At 36.5% G+C, this 21,035-nt stretch overlaps 1 protein-coding gene across 1 annotated transcript; it reads left to right on the top strand.

Annotated features, from left to right (window-relative positions):
- The first annotated feature begins 8,436 nt into the window (after positions 1-8,436).
- LOC140149935 (probable serine/threonine-protein kinase pats1) lies at positions 8,437-20,667 on the top strand. Its single transcript, XM_072171948.1, has 12 exons — positions 8,437-8,540; positions 9,534-9,661; positions 10,390-10,689; positions 11,967-12,101; positions 12,309-12,491; positions 13,552-13,674; positions 14,261-14,404; positions 15,722-15,934; positions 16,564-16,689; positions 18,631-18,693; positions 19,404-19,539; positions 20,457-20,667. The coding sequence occupies exons 1-12, from the start codon at positions 8,504-8,506 to the stop codon at positions 20,642-20,644; spliced, it is 1,776 nt and encodes a 591-aa protein (XP_072028049.1). The 5' UTR covers positions 8,437-8,503; the 3' UTR covers positions 20,645-20,667.
- The last annotated feature ends 368 nt before the right edge of the window (positions 20,668-21,035 follow it).

The raw sequence follows: 21,035 nt of genomic DNA, 5'->3' as shown, positions 1-21,035 counted from the left end.
GGCAGAAAAATTTTGATTAGGATAAAAATTTTGAAACAATTGTACTATACATCAAAATGTGTTGCTTTTAGGGCGCTAGCGCTTATTATCCTTTTTTTTTTTTTGATCTTCACTTTTTCAAATGACCCAAAAAAAATTGGGTCAACCTTTTCGGTCTGAGGAAGGCGGCAAAATTGAATTTCCTTCAGCCCCCCCCCCCGGGTAGGAGCGGCCACGGTACGCCACTGATTATTACTAGTATTATTTCAGCATTTTGAGTATATAATGACAAATTTAAAATTTAAAGGTAATCGTACATTAAGCCTTTAAGGAAACTGGAATGAGCGTTTATGGCGTTTCGACAGTATTTTTATGGGACATGAGAGCACCTCAGACGTACGAGTTGCATTCTGAATACTGAAGCATGTCTTTCTAATATCAAATAATTTTCATTTTTGAAAATCACGATATAATACAAATTTTATGACAAATTATAAAAATTTGATATTTTTCAAATTTTGATATATAACAGTCCTCAAGTAAATTTTATAAATCTAACGATATATTCTTAAAGTGTATGTAGCTGGGAGGAAAAGCCGACGATCAATTGAAAATTTTGACCTTTCATATTCAAGATATGGATTTTTTTCCCAAAAAGACCTAATTTTTTTTTAGTGTTTTGGGGAAAAAAACCCATATCTTCAATACGAAAGGTCAAAATTTTCAATTGATCGTCGGCTTTTCATCCCACCTACATATACTTTAAGTATAAATCATCAGATTTGTAAAGTTTACTTCGAGTACTGTTAAATATTAAAAATATCAAATTTTAATGATTTGTCATAAAATGTGTATTACATTGCAAATTTCAAAAAATCAAAATTATTTGATATCAGAAGGCCATTCTTAGTATTCAGAATGCAATGATAATGAATGTCCACAATAAATACTGTCCAGACGTTCATACCCCAGCCCTTAAGGGATCTGGAATGAGCGTTTTGACAGTATTTTTTGTGGGACATGAGAGCACATCAGACATATTGAATTGCATTCTGAATACGAAGAATGTCTTTCTGATATCAAATAATTTATATTTTTTGAAATTCACGATATAATACAAATTTTATGACAAATTATTAAAATTTAATATTTTTCACATTTTTGATATAACAGTCCTCGAAATAAATTTTAAAGTGTATGTAGCTGGGAGGAAAAGCCAACGATCAATTGAAAATTGAAAATTTTGACCTTTCATATTGAAGATATGGATTTTTCCCCAAATACGGGAATTATTTTCATCCCAAATACACCTTAAAACTTGACACCAAAGAAGTCCGTTGAAGTGAAACTAATTGGATTTCTTTCATTGGAATTGGTAATCTGATAATTGCTTCAGGCAAAATTTGCCAGACTCAAATTTATTTGAAATGTATACAGGGTGGGCCATTAAAAAGTTTACACTTTTTTGATGGCTTATTTCTCAAAAGTGCAAACACATATTGAAATAAGTTGAACATATTTGTAAACCTCTATGTCTGGACTGTCATTGCTGAAAAGGGCATTAACATCCATGGTCTAATTACAAAATGGCGGCCATTTGAAGCAAGGGGGTCAAAAACCACTTTGCACACACGTAAGTCAAATGGAGCGGATGATCACGCGATATATATGGTGGTCGCTGGTTCACACCACAATGGATTAGGAACAAAGGAAGAAAAATAACAGTACGCATGAAAGTTCTGTCAATATTTCTCTTGTAAATTAACCATATTTAAATAAATATTTCTTTTTCAAACAGAATATGTAGCCTTCCAGTTGAACAGAATATGTAACAGTAGCTTTAAATAATCTGCACAGTTAACGTTTGTTTGCAGTCGCATTCTAGATAATGTGCATAATTTTATACCCGAGTCTTCATGATGGTTATTGCACTATAACATAAATCTTATATAGAGATATAACAAGATACATTTTTAAATAGGTGTCAGGAATGTCTCTCCTTCTCTTCGGAAATTATTTCTTCATATAGACACATGTAAACCGTAGCAGTGCTTCAATGGAAACGAAGTTATTTGTCTCAAATTGTCATGAAATTAAAAATATTGCACTAGAAAAGTAAGAATACAAGTAAAATCATATTTGACTCTGATAAAAATAGTTCTGTTCTTCATTACTGCTTATCATGGTTCCATAAAGTCACGTATTTATGCATGCCACAGTGAAAATGCTTCTGTCTTTAAAGTGTTCTTATCGTCCTTCAACGTGGCCTCCTTGCTCATGAATACAAATCATCGCATACGATCGTATATATGGTGAACTGCTCTTGAAGTAACCCTGGTGCGTCGGATCCTTGTGAACGCATCTGTATCGTCTCCTCAGCTCCCGCAAATTCCTTCGCGGACCTTCGGCATACACAGACGCCTTGACATCACCCCAAAGCCAGAAGTCCAAAGGTGTCAGATCAGGACTCCTCGGAGGCCATTCCACATGATGTCCAAGGCCGACAACACGATGCGGAAACAACTCCTGCAATCTGTCTCTAACAGCGATAAGACGGTGGGCTGGCGCTCCGTCTTGAAAGAACCACGCCCTGCGGATGGCCCCGTTAAACTGCTGTCCAAATATTTGGACCAGTTGAGGCTCTAGTTGATCATTGATTATGTCGAGATAAACGTTTCCATTTATGTTCTGGTCAACGAATATCGGTCCTATCAACCGGTTGTTTCCTGTGACGGCTGCGATAACACTAACTTTGCGTTTGTCATGTGGAACGTTAAAAGCAAAGTCTCTCGGAGGATTGCCTTTCGGTGCATACATCCGTGCGTTTTGAGAAGAGACAGACCCGTCCATTTGAAAGTTTGCCTCGTCAACAACAACAGCGGTATCAAGAAAGCGGCGTGCTCTGTTAACTAACCAGTTACAAAACTGAAGTCACCGATTTGGATCTCCTGGTTGCAGTCCATGACGCTTAAGGATCTTGTAAGGGTGCCATTCGATATCATGAGTGATGATTCGTCTGAACGATGTCCTTGGAATATGGGGACAATTGTTCCGTCGAGTACTCAATCTTGGGTTAGCTTGCAAATCCTTCTAACATCGGCAATGTGATTGGCTGATCTTCCTGTTCGTGGTCTCCCACTGTTAGATTTGTTCCGATTGAGAACAGTTCCATGTAAGTGAAACTTTTGTTTAATATTATAGATGTGTCGGCGACTAGGAAGTCTGGTATTCGGAAACTGGTTCGCCATGCATTCAGGACAGAGCGCACCTTTCCGGTTCAAGAAATTTCCTCCTCGATGAAAATTCGTTCCTCCTTTGTAAACTGCCGCATTTTGAACAGCAAGAATCACCTCAAAGTACTTACACGGTTATCTCTAATATGAATGACAAGAACGCACGCAAGGCATTTTAAATTTGAAGTTCCCTCCAAAACTAGTGTATTTGTTATGTAAATGAGCATGTCCAATCAGCCTTTTGTGTCAATTTCACAGGTGAATGATTTTCAAACAGTAAACAACTCATACACGCATGAGTCCGATGACCCGACAATGACACTCAAGTAAATGCATATAGAGTCATCAAACTTTTTTAAAACTTGCTTAAGCCTAAAAACTTAATATGCATGATCATTGTCTATAGTCTTACGTGTGTGCAAATTGGTTTTTGACTTCTCTGCTTTAAATGGTCGCCATTTTGTAATTAGACCATGGATGTTAATGCCCTTTTGAGCAATGCCAGTCCAGACATAGAGGTTTACAAATATGTTCAACTTATTTCAATATGTGTTTTCATTTCTGAGAAATAAGCCATCGAAAAAGTGTGAACTTTTTAATGGCCCACCCTGTATAATTTTTAATTAATTTAAGGAAATGAGAGAGTGGGGATGTTGAGACGAGGAGATGATCGGGTGGAGGAGAGGAGAGGAGTGGAGAGGAGAGGAGATTGAGAGAAGAGAGGAGGGCGAGTAGAGCAGGGAGGAGTTTATTCCGTTTATTTTAATTTTTCCACGTTGATCATAGGCCTACTGCTAAAACAGTGAGAAGGGTAAAGGAAATACAATATCCAATATAATTCAGATATCCACATACCGTATGTCGTCAAATAGTCGCCCCCCCTCAAATAAACGCCCCCCACCACTTTTTTCAACCAAGATGTTTCAAAAATGCCGATATTTTCATGCCATCTTGTGTAGTAAGCTTACCAAGTTCCCCACATGGTCGATAATAGCGTCAATAATTGGCGAAAATCTGGATTGAAAAACCAAGAAGTGAGCCAGAAGTCAGTGTTTCTAGTTCATATTTCATCATTTTAGCGTTTTTTATCGTTCTAAAATTGACCTTGAATAAACGCCCCCCCTTGGGAAAATGTAACGCCCCCGGGGGCGTTTATTTGACGAAATACGGTAATTCAAAAGATGACATGTGACACAGGTGAGAGTTGGGGAAGGGAGAGACTAGAAAGAGAAAGAAAGCAAGAGGAGAAGAGGCAGGGGTCCTTTTTTTTTAAATGTCACAGTAATATAGACCAGAATGACATCAAATTTGCGTTCGGACCTGATGTAGGCCTATCCTGCCCAGTTGATTGGGAGACTAGACATGAGTAAGATTGCCCACTTGAAGCACCAGTGTTGCATATAATTGACTTATCCAACCTTTATTGACAGACATAAAGTGTGATTGACAACACCTAAATATCATTACTTCTTGAAATGAGAAGCATGATGCCCCAAACGTAACAATGAAGTCAAATTACACACCATCTCACTTAATCCCTTGCGTTTTCGTTTCTGAACAATAGAGCTCCCGAAACAGAAAAGATAAAACGACAGTAAGTACTGCCAAATCAAAGACTGTACCATACCAGGTATTTCATAATAATCATCCACTTAACTTCAGTATGTGTGCCAGTGCTTTATTATCTTTGAGTGGCCAGATTCATTATCAGTCAGTAACTTGCAATGGGGTCTATTTGTAGTTTTTAGGAGAAGGGAATCACCTGTACCCTGTGTATATTAAATCATTTTGTAGAGTTTGCATTGCACAGATGATTCTCATAATGGCTACCTTATCAAGCTCTTTACCTTTTTTATATAAAGTTTGAAGAAATAATAATATCAAATTATGGCCAAAGCAAGCTCCATTAATTTGATGTTTTCTGTTCACTTCATTATACAGATGGAACAATTTCACAGTACCTGTTACGGCAAAAATGTCTGTATTGAAGAAAATGGGACAACAGCAACTCGAACAAAGGACTACTTCTTTGGTACAGTTTTTGGTGCTGTACCATTGAAACCCTTCCAACCAGTATCAGTGGAGATTACCTCAGAGGTCGACAACATGGATGGAAGGTTACGGTATGGATTTACAAACTACAATCCTCTGGAAATCTTTCTGGACTCAAATAATCCCTATTATATGACAGATCTGTTAAAAACAGGCAAAGTGTGTGTCAGAAAGCTACCGTATGAAGTGTCTCAGGTTGGGCATACGATATCTTATTATTACACGCCGAGACACAATATATTTGTGTCATTTGATGGCGTTCCTTCGGTGGAAATCAGCAGTAGAGGATGGAGAGGATCGGTGGATTTCAGTAAACCTATAATGGCCAATACTTGACTTGCATGCAGGAACAAAAGGCATCAAAATTGTACCAGGTAATTTGTGTGTTTTGGTCAACATGGAGTTTTCTATAAGTTAATTTTGATTTTCTTTTTCATAATTTAAATAAGCCCCCTCTCCAATATGATTTACTTTAGCACCTGTGGTGTTTATAAGGTTTATAAGGTCAATGAGATCATTGTTTTAATCAAAGACCTTACTTTAGTTTATGATAAGAGCAAGTGTTACCCAAAGACCTATCAATGCAATTTGCCAATATGTTGTAAAGACCTTGTATTTTACTGAAACCTCCTCGATTCCAGTTCATCAGGCTTAAGGAAGTATCCAGGTGCATGTCCGGGAGGATAGGGGCACATTTTAGGGGGGTCACGGGGGACTGCCTGGGGAGAACTCAAGTGACATTTTGGTAGGAGTATGCGGCGCAGAGCGCCAAACTTTGGGAACTAAGAACTGATTTTTGGGCAAAATAGGGGCTTGATGAATTGAAATTTCCACATTTTTGTGGGGGTCTGTGAACTAAAATTGGGCCAATTAAATTATAGGCTTAGGAGCTATAGAGCTACAATTTTCAGAGGTTGAGGCTCAATGAACTGGAGCATGATGCAAATGTGGGTCTTAAGGAACTGCTGGATAGCCTGAAAAAGGGACCCTCAACCGCCGCACATACCCGTACCACCTTTATCTGTGAGTGACCCCCCCCCCCCGGTTACTGCTAGGTTTCATGTGTCCAATATTATGTATGATTGACTTCCAGCACCTGTTGAAGTATTAGCCCATGGAGCTGATGCTATTGCAGCATACAGAGAAGCAACTGCAGCTGGTACCATACAGCTAAAGCAGAAAAGACTGATGTTGGTTGGACAGGAGAGAGTCGGCAAGACTAGCCTGAAGAAAAACTTGGTCAATGAAATGTAAGAAGTTTATGAAATTGTAAAGTATATAATAAGCTTACAAATCCAGATAATATGTGATGCAGCACATCAAAAGTGGTGACTTTACAAGAGAAGTCAATTTTGAGTTAAGTTGTTCTGCTTTGAAAGGATTTTGCAAGCTTTAAAATGACACCACATTTGCCAAAATTGATAAAGGCATTCATATTTTTTAAGTGAAAAAGCATCCCAAACATCTTATTTTCCTTATTTTTTTTCTGTCCATTTTTCAAATCTATAGCTTGAAAAGCACATTGCCACAAAGTCTCCCTTTTGATGTACTGCATCACATATTGTGTATTGCTTATTATGCACTCCTTACGGGGCCGTGACACTCGTATTCAATCCCTGTATAAAAAATGAAGTCACTTCGCCGGCAGTTTGAGTGACGGTTGCTATGCCGGTTGCTATGCATCGAGGTGGTAAGCCTAAAATTTACGTACTTGTGAACGGCTATGATGCGCGTTACTGCTTTACTGGTCAAAAGGACTTATCCTGTATTTGATTGACAGTTGCTAGGGCATCGAGGTGGTAAATTAGTCTTAGTTTCAGACCTGCAAGTACAGGTACGATTGTAACGCAATTTGAAAGTATGTTTATTTGTTTTAAGAAAGAAATACCATTTTCATCAAATTTTATATTAGTAGAGATAATATTAGACCCATATTTTACTTGCTTTATTGAATTTCAAGCTAATTTTCTGTATGAAATGTGCACATTTAGACCGATACAGTGCAAACGACACTCCGTCTTGATCAAGTCTAACATCGTCAGGCTAAAATCTCCTCAATCTTGAACGACTGTCGAGGAAGTCTATTTCGAGCTATTTTTCCAAGATGGCGCCCATCGACTGCCAATTATTCGGACCCTTTCCGCAAAAATACAGCTTATTTAGCCAGTCTCGCACGGGGTAATCGGTTATAATATTTTCCTAGCATATTGAGCTAACTCCTCAGCTATTTGGTTTTTCACGATATGATAGTAATGGAAAGATTCGACCAAATGTTCGCCGTTTTTAGCCATTTAATTTTTTTGGAAGCGATGACGTAAACATTGCATCATCTCTTCCACAGGAAATACACTCCTACACGCACAGGGGTACTATGCCATCACATGCATGAAGGCGCATAGGCTGAATGACTGACTTCATTTGCGCAAACGAGTGGCTTATCCTATAGTATATTAGTACTCGAGAATCCTTGCTCCATATCATTCTGTTTGCTGTCAATAACTGAGTATTCACTGTCAAAGTTATGTAATGATCGGATTAACTATCATAGCAATAGATGAATACAATTTTTGATCGCTCTGCACTACAAGCAGGTTGCACTCATCACCTGTGTATGTCTGCAATCATAGATTGATTACAATGTACAATTCCGCTCTTTTCAAAGATTCTAATCGTACAGATACGAGTGATTAGCATTTCTTTGACATCTATGGTTCAATGCATAGGTACCGTGTAAACGTTGTAGTGCAGGGCGATCTATTCAAAAATTGTATTCATCTATTGCTGTGGTAAATTGGTAATTAATCCTGTTACATCATCATTTTGACAGGGAATACATGTAGATACCCTGTAAGAACCCAATCCACATCCTCACTGGTTCTATACCAGAATTGACAGTTACAATTTCAAAGGGGTCTATTGACAGGCACATGACGCATGCCAATATATGCAGGTGGTCATCTTGTGACTCCCTGCATTTTGGTCATCAAAAATTTTATGATATCCCCCGGGGGTCCACTTTGAGATTCTTGGAAGCAGGTATGTCCCTACTCAAACCATACCGGAGTAATAGTGGCACACAAAACATAAATGGAGGGAATGCGGCAAGAAAAGTAGATAAACTGAAATGAATAACATAATGTACATAAATATGTTAATTATTCTCCAGATTTTGCAATAGTGAATCTAGCACAGAGGGAATAGATGTTTCCTTGTATGTTACACCTACACACCCAAACTTGATGCGATGGCAGTCACAAGAAGGCCGCGAACTAGAAGGTTTGTGTACAAATTTATGCTTTTATACCCTGCCATGTACATCTACATGTTCATTATATAATGTGTAACTAAGTACCAAGTAAAGCTGCATATTATAGGATTTTGTTTCACAAATTTATTAGTGTCAATATTTGCACCTAAACTCAAATAATGCAACAATCAGCTCTAAAAATCAGCAGGTCACCCCTTATTTTGGAACATTTGGATGTACATTGAAGGTAGTTAAAAACCCATACTTTTCCAATCAGTATGCTTTCACCACAAGACCCATTCTATCTTAAAAATTGGTACACCCCCCCACATAATATCAAGTGGGGTGAAAGATTGGTACCGCAGACCTAGTTATACTCACCAGATCAACATCTAGTTGTTGTACCCACATGGAAACTCCATTGATACGGTTGTCATTCTTTCAACAGGGCTGCATCTATCCTCTGGAACTAACTGCCTTTACACATTAATTCTGTCCACGCGGATGTCGACTGCAGATGACAAGTTTCAATTTTTTAAAGTCAAAACTGTCAGAATTGTACATTTTCATGACCATATTTGATTTTGGCATGAAAAATGCATTAAAATGAGTACAATTCCAAGCCTAGTATTGGTTCAGTGGTTCTTGAGATAGCTCATAATGTTTTGAGAAAATATCTCAAAACTTTTTATGTTGAAGCCTATGGCTAGCATGCAGAGCATTAAGACTGCACTAAATGTGAACATCTTTAAAACAAAACTGAAAATTTATTTGTACTCTACCTTCTGTAAATAATGTATTTTTATTCATCACAGCGCTTCTGAACATTTTAAAATGAAACTGGCACTTTATAAATGTTTTTGATTGATTGAATGATTGATTGATATGATTGTTTACTTACTGTCACCCAAAGACTAGACCGATAATTTATACAACAACATTGACCAATTAAGGCATCTGGATGATAGCGTACTGTAAATCCCTCAAATTCTTAATCATAAACATTTTTGTGTTTCTTAAAGAAATTCAATCATCATACATTTCTGGTGTAGCTGAGAGTATGACAAGCATCAAGGGATGGCAACCAAAAGAGGAGTATTCGCCAACTGATATTCGCCATGAACCTGTCACCAAGAAGAAACTAAAAGAGGTCAGAATGTGTGCATAATTTTAAGAGTAAACCATTGGACAAGGAGGTACAGTGTTTTATAGCCAGTAGTCATCCACCCATCACATTTGGATGGCCAAATAGGCACAATGGGCTCAAATACCAGGTTCAGATCATGAAGGTGTGAACCTGAACTATGTTCTATACATTTACTAATAGTATTAGCATTTCAATGTTCATTAGATGGCTTTGTAAAATTTTCCCAATGTATGCTATTTGGGGTAATGGTTAAATATTTTTGTAGAATCTACAAGCAGCTTTTGCGGACTAATAAATGCTACTGGATTAAGGTGGTACTACACCCCTTGATAAATTTATAACTATTTTTGCATTTTTCTCAAAAACTAATAAAACACTGGTAACAAAAGTTATGTATATTATAGGGGCAAGGAATTCAGTTACTACACTGGAATTTCAGTGACTCAAGACAAGTAGTTATTGATTTATTGATCAAATATTGGTTTTCCCTCATTTTTTACTGTAACTCCACAACTTTTGTTTGTGGTGAAATAAAATTTTCAGTGCAGTAGTTGTAGTCCTTGCCCCTATAATATACATATCTTACTTGTCACCGATGCGCTATAATTTTTGAGAAAAATGCAAAAATAGGCACAAAATTGGCCAGGGGTGTAGTACCCCTTAAAGAAGATGTACAAAAGAAGTATTCAAAGAATATTAAACTGATAAATTTGTCTATATTTTTATAACAGGTCTCTCCTGAAATTGTTGCAGCATCGCATACTTCACAAGATGGATCTCAGACACCACCAACACCTAGTTTCTTTTCCAGAGCAACTGCCAGAGGATTTGTAGCTCCAAAACTTGAAATACCAGAGCAATCATCAGTGTATGTGGAAGATGAATCAGATATGAGCTATTTAGATGATGACATCAATGAAATACCAACATCAATCATAGATGAACTCTTTAAAGAGCATGCGACCGAACAAAGTCTACAAGTTCGTATTTGGGATTTTGCAGGACAGGACCTGTATTATACCACACATCAGGTTTGTATACTGCACTAAAAAAGTATCCTTACACTTGGAAGAAAACTTCTAATTTTAAAACTAAACCATATTTGGGTACATTTATTTGTTTAATACATGCACTATCAAATGTGGCACATTATGACACCCCATTGAATCCAATGTGACTTCAAGAAGCATAGTTACAAGCATTTGAGTAGATGAAGGTCCAGTTTTAAAAGTGACAAAGTTGCCTATTCAAAACTCCATGGACTAGACATCTGGTTTGAGAGTGGTGAATGGCTAATTTATGCGTGCCTTTAATTTAAAACAAAAGGAACAAAAGAAAATTGAAACAAAAGAACAGACAAATAAAATGAAAGTTATGAAAAGTATAGAGAAGTAAAAACTGAAATAAAAACTGTTTTTTGCGCCTTGTATAGGCCAGTTTGTCACTTTTAAAACTGGACTTCGTCTATTCAGTTGCTTGTAACTTTAGTTCTTGAGGTCACATTTGATGCGGTGTCATAGTGTGCAGGATTTTTGTTTGTTCAGTTTTTGTGCCGCCCCCAAAAAAGCTTTTTCTTTGGGCAGCACGGTTAGTGCACTTTTGCAGTTAATCTTCTTTGAGCGATCCTTATAGGGTCTATGATCAGAGTCTGAGTAGATGGTCTGGTAACCAAGAAAAATCAAATCAAGATGGTGTTAGAGATTATAATCAAATAAGAGAGCTGGTGATCATTTGTTTGTTTGTTTATTTCTTCTTTATACTGGGTCCATATTCAGGGGAAAATTTAAGTATTCCCCTGTTCTTCCATATGGCCCAGTTATTACATACAAAAATACAAATAAATAATTACAAAACACAAAAATTACATGAATTACCAAAATTAATTGGGTACTTCATTCGTTTGCTGTTGCCTCTCCACGGCTCTGGAATGAGTTGCCTATCCAGTTGAGGGAGGCGGTGTCTGTGCCTGCTTTCAAGCGCTTGCTTAAAACACATTTGTATTAATGTTTGTTGTATTTGTTTCTTGCTTCATTTTTGCCTGTATATTTTGTAAGGCGCTGTGCTCATTGTTAGAGCGCCATATAAGTGTTGATTAATAATAATAACAATAATAATTGTGTTTTAGGGGAGAGAGTTGAAGCAAAACTGGGTAGAAAATGACATAGAAACCTAAAATATCCCTGACTGGGTAACAATTCTCCCGACTGTAATCAAAGGATTCAGGGAGGGGGAAATGTCTTCATGTCCTTCCCCTTATACACATGTGTCATTGTTGACATGGAGCTTAACTTGGTCATATATTTTGTAGGTTTTCTTGTCCAGAAAGGCAGTGTATCTTGTTGTGTTTGATCTGTCTAAAGACCTAGACCAACAAGCAGAAGTAAGCATGTATTGTGTTGACTCAGGGGATGTGAAGGAATCAAAGTTAGGAAGAGAATATTCGGTAAGTTTTTTATTTTTGTTTGGTTATTTATTTGTTATTCAATGATATTTTGTTTTTTATGCTTAGATGTGGATACTGATTTATGACTATGTTTCAGGCGTGTACTCTATTGTTTAACTTATTGTAAAATGTACAAAACTCAGTTTATTGTCTTCAATATATTCCAGACAATGTGAACACTATCAATTTATTTCTGTCTGTCAACAGGTCTGTGGACATCACCATGGATTTACCTGCTTGGACTTCTTAGATTTCTGGATGCGATCTATATATACATTTGTAATACCCAACAAGGAGAAAGACGATATGGAGCAACTCTCACCACCCATCTTCATCATTGGCACACATAAGAATGATCTGCATAACGACTCTCAAATGAGAGATAAATTGGTAAAACATTCTCAATGAAATTAATGACTTGTGTAATGCGTTCCTATACATTATTGATTGGTTTTTTTTTTATTACATATGTTGAAAACCTATAATTGCACAAAGATAAAATAAACCATTTAGTACATCAGAGTTCGATACTAAACAGTCATCTTAGGGTATTTAAATAAAGGCACTTAATTTAATGCCCACGTGACCAGATGGATGCTGACATTACAGCTTCTTCTTCTTCTCCCTCCGTAGTGGAGTATAGTCATACTTGGGTGCAAAAGGTGCTTGGTCACGGGAACAAATTTCACGAAATGTGCAGATAACTAAAAACATGGTGCAAGTAAAAAGATGACCCTGTGGCAGACTATCGGAGGGTGAGTGGTCCCAGACGGTTCCGGAGAATATCCAGTGACTGAGCAGCTTCTAGACAGGATGTCTGGAAAAGTAAACTTTAGCACAGTGGGTGGTCTTATTGTGTATTTCAATTGAAAACGCAGGATGCATGTCCAAATTTTCTAGCAAATTTGTAATTTTTTTGCAACTTTGTAGTGTTATTGTAAGAGTTTCGTCGATAACGGGCTTTTTTCAGTCGGTAAAAACTTCCCAAATTTAGTTCTTGAAAACATACTAAAAAAGTAGAATCCCCCGATGTGTAATTAAGTTGCCTTATACATTTTCAGTAATTTTGATAATATTTGTCTGAAAAAATCTCTTAGTATTGTAGCACATCTACTGATCACTTGGTGGTCTTGGTATGGTGGCACCCATGGGTCACGTGGGCATTAAATTAGTGCCTTTTATTAAATGGCCTATGGTGACTGCTAAAGTGAATTTGCTGTAACAAGCAGGGCTGTACCTTCACTTCACTTTGTCAGGCCATTAATTACACAAAATTACCAGTCTGACTACAAAATGTGTGGCCCTGACACATGGATTATTCACACTGATCTGAAATTGATACCTGCTAACAGCAAAGGTTAGGTGTGCAGGATAGCTGGTATAAAGGTACTGCCCTGACAGCAAGTTAGAATGAAAATCATGATAAATACAATGTTATTTTTTTTCTCAGGTAAAAGGAAAGATGACTACAATACAGGACTTTGTTGCCAAGCAGTGTTATAGAAAACATGTTGTGTCCAAGTATTATGCTGTGGAAAATAATCTGACAGAGGATGAGGATGTCGATGGAGAGGTATGTTGGCACTTAAGTTAAGAAACTAAACTGACAGATTTCAGACTCCATAGAACTATGACAAATTGGAAATATTGGATTGTGATGATCGACCAGGGCCAAAATAGTGGGTTTTTTTTAGCATTTTACTTTGTTATTATGAAGGCCCAAAGTCAAACAAAAATGTGTTACTACGCAATGTAGGGTATGTTTTTGGATATTGCATTATATATTACATGCTTCTATAGTTCAAACATTTGTGCACATACAAAAGGTTTGTCATAAGGATGGCAAAATAATCTGAAATTCTGGTATTGTATTTCCTTTAATCTGTGCATAAATGGTAAATCCTATGGGGAACCAAGTGTGTTTTAGCATGGAACTACAGGTTAAACTAAATATGGCTGATAAACCAATTTTAAAAACTTTTTTGCAGTGCACCAACTCAAGGCTCACTGACAAGGACCATAATGTTATCCCTGGTCTGGTCTGATTCCTAATAGCCATGGCCACTCAGTTGTTTTAAAGGTCTAGAGTTATTTTACTAACTTTAATATAATATTTCAGTAAAATTTTGAAGAAAAAAGATCATTTTATTGCTCAACAGGTGTTCAGACTACAGAACCACATTAAATCTGTCATTGAGAAGGAACCATATATGGAGGAAAGAATACCACTGCGATGGTTGCTGTTTCAAAAGAAAGTTCAAGAAATAGCTCGCCAAGGAAAGCCATGCATTTCTCTGAAAGAAGTAAGACTGGTCTGTAACAGAAGCAAATGTATCTCATCAAAATTATTAAATTAATTGAGTCTGATCACTCTCTCCTACTTGTTCAGCATTAAAAAAATTCTGATAAATCTTTCACCATATTGCTGGGCTGAAATTATGGAATCAAATCCTATTTGGCTCAGCAAAACATCAAAAAACTCATTTATTTCCTGATCATTTTATTTGCTTGCTGATTTATGTTTTTTATTATAATCTGGTCCATGGGGGCCAAAGGCAGCAAATTAAAAATTCAGATAAAGGCAAAACTATGTAGTAAAAAACAATAAAATACATCAGAAAATACACATGACAAAACTTCAGAACTTTAGAACCAAGTATGCTAGACCTTTGGTGTTCTCAGTATGATAGCCTAATGTTTATATAAGGTAATAATTATAGTAATTCAGTTTTCAAAAATGCCTCCTTTGGCCCCTGTGGTGCATATTGTGTTACATAATGGTCTTATATACTTCATGTTTCTTTCATGCTACCCTTGCCATGATCTAAATGAATTGGTGATTTGTAAGATCTATGTATGCAGGTATGCCTAGGGGGTTACTCAAGTTTGGTTTTGGTAGGGCGTTTCCAACCCCAGTTCTAGCACTGCTTGTATCCGCAAGTACTCTTGCTTGTCGGCGAACCTTGACAACACCCCCTTTTGAATCTCCTTTCGTGAAGTTTTCATGATAAAAACACCCCTATTTTTAGCGATTTTGCAAATTTTTTGCCCATCAATAATGTCCCTTTTTTTTGCTGAAACACAAATGACATTTCTAATATACCCCTTTCTGACGGAAACACGTATAGGGTATAATGTGTTGTATATTGATGTGATGTAATGTTGTGCGTAGGATTCGTAAATGAAGAATAATGAAACTATGATTTAGGATATACATGTGGTACATACATTAAGAGCACTCTTTTTAAAATTACCCTTTTTTGTGTGTTTCGCGAATCACACACTTTATCTGAAAATACCCCTAATTTTGCGAAATTTTCGACAGCATGAGTACCTGCGATTACAGAGTGTCAGAACCGGGTTTCCAACAGGAAGCACAAATTAGAAATCGGACCCCATTACCTGTCCTGCCAGTACCAGTATGTGTGTATGTGTGATTATGATATGTGTACTCTAGAGTACCCACACAGGTACTCTTGAGCACCAATGAAGTACTAAGTTGGGCAGCAGTGTACTTTTTTGTGCTTTTGATATTAAAATCAAATTTGTTGTAATTTCTCAACAATCTTCAACAAAATGCTAAAGGTGCTGTTTATATTTTGTAATTTGACTTGTTACAGGCAGAAAAATGCTACTGCGACCTACCAGGAGCTCCACAGCAAGTGCCATCATCATCAGAAATGCTGACAATGCTAGAGTACTTCCATGACATTGGCCAGATAGTGTACATCAAAAATGGTGGTGAAGACTTGAAAAACCTTGTTATCTTGGACCCCAATTGGCTGATAAAGATATTCAAAGAAGTTGTGTGTGTGGTTGATGATGATAGCAAGGTAAAGGTGTAGAAACTGACCCAGCAAAATTTATAAATCATTACACATGCATTCTCTAACAGTGTATGTGATGGGTCAAATGCCAGACATGAACAGTATAAATGCCTGGCTGCTTTTAAGGTGATATCATACAAAGCAGTCGGTAGGAGCGTAGCCTTTTTTTGTGATGTAACTTCTGTCACTTACCAGAAAAGCTATTGCCGATATCTGATCAATAAGTCGCTAGCATGTCCTAGCAGCAATTTGCAACCAGTTGACTTGAAGGCAACTTTGTCACTATATCGCTAGCCACGACTGGATGCTTGTAGCGATTGTGCAAATGCTACTAGCATTTGATTACTAGTGATTTTTGAACACACCTTCATTTGGAGCTAAAACAGTCTGAAATTGAAATTTTCGTGCACACAAATAAAAGTCCCAGTAAAACAGGAACAAGATATGCTCGACAGCCGACCCCCCCCCCCGATTTAAATGCTTCCGCTGCCACTGAATAGCATGAAGTAGTTGTACATGTACCAGGCCATTTTTGAAGTTGTATTCCTAATTCAATACTCATCAATGTTTATTATTTATTTTTAAAGGATTTCACTCAATCATTAATCATGGGATGTTTCATCCTTATATCATAGCGTGCAATAGATATAGACTCATGGAGCAAACTCCTCAAGCATGGGATACTTGATGACCAACTGATGAACTACTTGTTAAAGCGATTTCTAGGAAGCAGTTCACAGGATGAGGCTCACTCCAAAAAGGTAACTAAGCCAACTATTTGTCTTGACAACCCAAATTAGTCCAAGAAATGAAAAGTTTTGTTACAAAAACGTAACCTGTGCACATATCATTGTGTAAGTGTAAGAACATCTTGTAAAATAGAATTGCATATAGCGGCTTCATGTCAAATGCATTCTGCAGCACAACCAACATAATATTGTGAGATATTGATTTTCCCTATAACATTCTTGCTGACCAATAACCTATCCCAATTTGCCCCTGTAACATTCACTTGGGTTGTTTTGGTTATCAAAAGTAAAGCAAATGGCAGCTATTGCTTATCTGCATGTGCACATAACTCAGACAATGATATACCATTAGCTATGTGAAACTAGATGTACATATGAATTTCTTTTGCCTAAAAAGTCCAGTTAACAGCACCTATTAAATGATTGCACACATTTCCTTGTATGCCGTTTGTGTGCTGTTATCGAAAAATCAATACCTCTCTGTGAAGAAGGCACTCAAGCAGTCAATTCGGTAATTGGGAGAATCCATTATTTCCTACGGGAGTGTTTCAGTGTGTGTGTCATAGTAATTATCATTGTTGATGTTTATTTTTAGTTTTCGTGGTTTTTGCAAGATTAAACTCTCAAACATACAATTTTAATACTTCATAGGAAACAAAACAAAATCTTATAAACATGACTAGCTTTGTTTCTTGGGCGACCAGCGCTTGACAAAACACGGACTCATCAAGCTTCACCCTTGCATAGAAGTCCCGCGGCCCTATCAATGAACCGTGCATGAACAACAACACCAAGAGCGTGAAAGTTTGGTCGAAGGGTTGCAGAAAATCTTCATTTTACTCACTTTACGAAACTTTTCATACACTAAAAACTTCATACATTTATCCCTGATATAATAAATTGATACATAGTTATATTAAAATGTTTCGATTTAAGAAATAAAACGGTATTTTCTTTCCATTAAATGGTGTGCTCGCAGACCCGCGAACAACTGATCGGTGTAGTCATTTACGTGTGTTTTGAATGGACCGGTGACTCGTTTGTTCATCAATGCCACGGAAGTCAGAAATTTCTTACGGACTTTCTGATTCGATAGTTTTAGAAATAAAATAGACACCAGAATATTTCATCCAATCACAATCAATTTTATATGTACAGAATCAGGAATTCTTGAAGCTGGTTCTGGAAGTGGTAAGAGATTTTTAGCGGCTACAGTTTTCTTATGGCGACGAAAGAAAAAAGACCCAGCGAATTTGACGGCCAATTTCTGGAAAATTGTGCGTGAAATCATTCCAAAATTGCACCACTCGTTATAGAAAAAAAATAAATGACGCTATCAATTATTTTTATTTAAATATAAAAAAATATTATAAAAAAAGAAAACTTAATGATGGTTTTAAGGAAGCAGGTAAGAAATTCATACGATACTCATAACTAAAGTTATAGTGTTGGAAAGCTGCCGGGAACGTATAGCTCCCATTCTTTACTACAGAGCCAATATGGATATTTCGTGTGTGCTTGAATGTGTTCACTAACTGGACCATGAAATTCATATGACTCCGTAGTAGGAAGTGGATGCACTACAACCTCATTCCACTGTTAGAGGGACAGCAAATTTCACTACAAAAAATAATAAAAAATATGTGGCATATTATCATATAATGCAAACAAACTTTTCATCAAAATGTGTCTGAAACATTTTCTTTAATTTTGCTTTTATGAATGGTCTGTTTTATCATGTGAGTGGTTTTGTATGTTACCTCAAATTATTGATTGGGAATTTGTTGCACTCCAGCCCTGTGCTGCAAATGTGTGATTGTAATAAACTTTTTCAAAGCTCTATTTTGATTGGTCAATTATTTTTTTATTATAACATGTATAACCAATCAAAGGCACTGTAACAAAGGTATTAGTACCCATGGAATCAACTGAAATGTATTGTGACCTTTTCAGAATGCTCTCCTGGAGCTGATGAAGAAATTTGACCTCCTTTGTGAGAAAGAGACACCTAAGGGGGTAAGAATTTATAATTAGAATATTTGAAAAAGATGAAGACCATACGTGTATGCATTGCAAGTATTTTTAACATCAATATTAAATGTTAATTTTTAGGTCTTTGGGGGAAAAAGTGTGTATATATTCAATAATAAATTTCAAAATTTTTAAATGATCATCTGCTTTTCCTCCCAGCTACATACACTTTAAGTACATATCTTTAGATTTATAAAGTTTACTTTGAGGACTATTAAATGTCAAAAAATATCAATTTTTAATAATTTGCCATAAAATTTGTACTATATCGCAAAAAATCCAAATTATTTGATATCATCAGGACAGTTCTCTTCAGAATGCAATTTGATGTGTCTGATGTGCGCTTAGGTCCCACAAAAATACTGTGCAAACCTTGCTATCCGATTCCTTAAAGGGGCCAACCAATTGTCCAGCTGTTCTTTGATCAAAGATAATATATATTTTGCATCAGCCATCAGGGTTGCAAGACGTTGTGTGCCTTTACCACGCCATTACCATGTATTTAACTATGAAATGAAAATGAAAGAAAGACAGTGACCTTTTTATCTTATTATAATATTCTGAAGATTATTTTCACTACAAGAAGTTTCATATGTTATAGTTAGCATTTAAATTGGATTGTTGTGCATGAAATTATTGCATGTTCTGCATGGCAAAACATCCATATGTGTTTGTTGTTTACCTCTTACTCTCAGCAAAGTTGCAAATGTTACTTTGTGCCATCCCGCCTTCAACCATCACAGCACCATCAGCAAGTAGACGCTGTCACTGCCACTAGTATAAACAGACCGTCAAGAACATTTTATGTCAACTTTCATGGATTTCTGCCAGGTACAAGATCATTACTTATTAGATACAAATATCTGATTTTGAACAATGCTCCTATTTCCAAATGCCAGTTTTAAAACCCACCATTTTGTTCTGACCCCATCGTTGCACATACCAAAAGCCCCAATATTCGGAGCAGGGAGTTTGCTCCTAAGATTGGAAAAATCAATAATCTATTAACTTATATTCATAGGTTTTGTAACAGTTTTAGTCAACTCAAAAGTAGTTCAAAATTGAAAGTGAGGGCCATAACAGTACACACACACACCCCTACCCCCCACACATATATATATATATATATACCCTGTCACCCCCTCCCCCCTGCATGAATGTGTAGAAAGTATAGGCGTTATATAGCCATTGTTATCCATGGTTATCTTCAGTTTGCAGTGACACTTTAATTTGCAACTTACATCACAGAAAGTGGACATTCATAGCTTTATCAACATTAAATTTCATACTCATTGGTGGTCAGCTTTTGGAGAAGTAAAATTACCACATGCCCAATTTTTCATAAAAATGGAAATTTAGTGTTAATATTCCAGTTTATCCCCAAATTGCACAAACATATGTGCTGCAGTTTGCACCTGAAAAAGATTTACAACCACCAAATTCCATTAACATTTTGTTTTCTGGAGACAAATTTTAATACAATTAGGTCATTTTACCAGCAACCGCTGGGAATTGAACCTGGGGACTGAAATTCCATTAACATTTGTTTTCTGGAGACAAATTTTAATACAATTAGGTCATTTTACCAGCAACCGCTGGGAATTGAACCTGGGGACTGAAGCACCATAAAGCTCCCTCATAATCAAGATAATTAAGACACCTTGCTGTTAACCTAGTATGTTTCCACTGCTCTGTCAAGTACACAATATATTATGCATAATTAATTTCTTTCTTATTGATTTTTGTAGATGGATTCTTTCATCGGATTGTTCTACGAGCTGTTAAGTGGTCACAAGAACAATGTGATAATGTAGAGCCAATACTGATGTATGGAAGAGTGACATTTTATGCTGATAATTTTCACGAGTGTATTCTTGAAATGGCACCACCTAAGGATGCCCGGATAAAAGCAAGTCATTTGTATTTATTATTGTAGCATAATGTTGGCGATTTTAAAGGTGGGTGGTCAGATATTTTCATATTATATTTTATAACACAAATTGAGGTCTGCACCAAAATAATCAAGTTATGATTTAAATTGCACTAGCTGTTTTGATGTAAAACATGTTTCACAATGGCTCATATAACAGTAGTAACCACTATGGCGATATAGGCTATCACTTTTTCTAAACAGAACACATTTAAGGCCTAAAATTTCACTGGGATGTTTTTATTAAAAAAATATGAGCTTTCTTCTGATAAAAAAATCTCCATTTTAGAAGGATAAAATAGGGAGATTAGTCAGGTTATTAAGAATTCTATCTTATGCTTTATACTATAATCAGCTTGTAATTAGTAAGAATTAATTTATATTGATGAATTTATGA

Source organism: Amphiura filiformis, chromosome 4 (genome assembly GCF_039555335.1).
Source record: "Amphiura filiformis chromosome 4, Afil_fr2py, whole genome shotgun sequence".
NCBI classification, from domain to species: domain Eukaryota; kingdom Metazoa; phylum Echinodermata; class Ophiuroidea; order Amphilepidida; family Amphiuridae; genus Amphiura; species Amphiura filiformis.
This window is presented reverse-complemented; position numbering and strand designations above follow the sequence as displayed.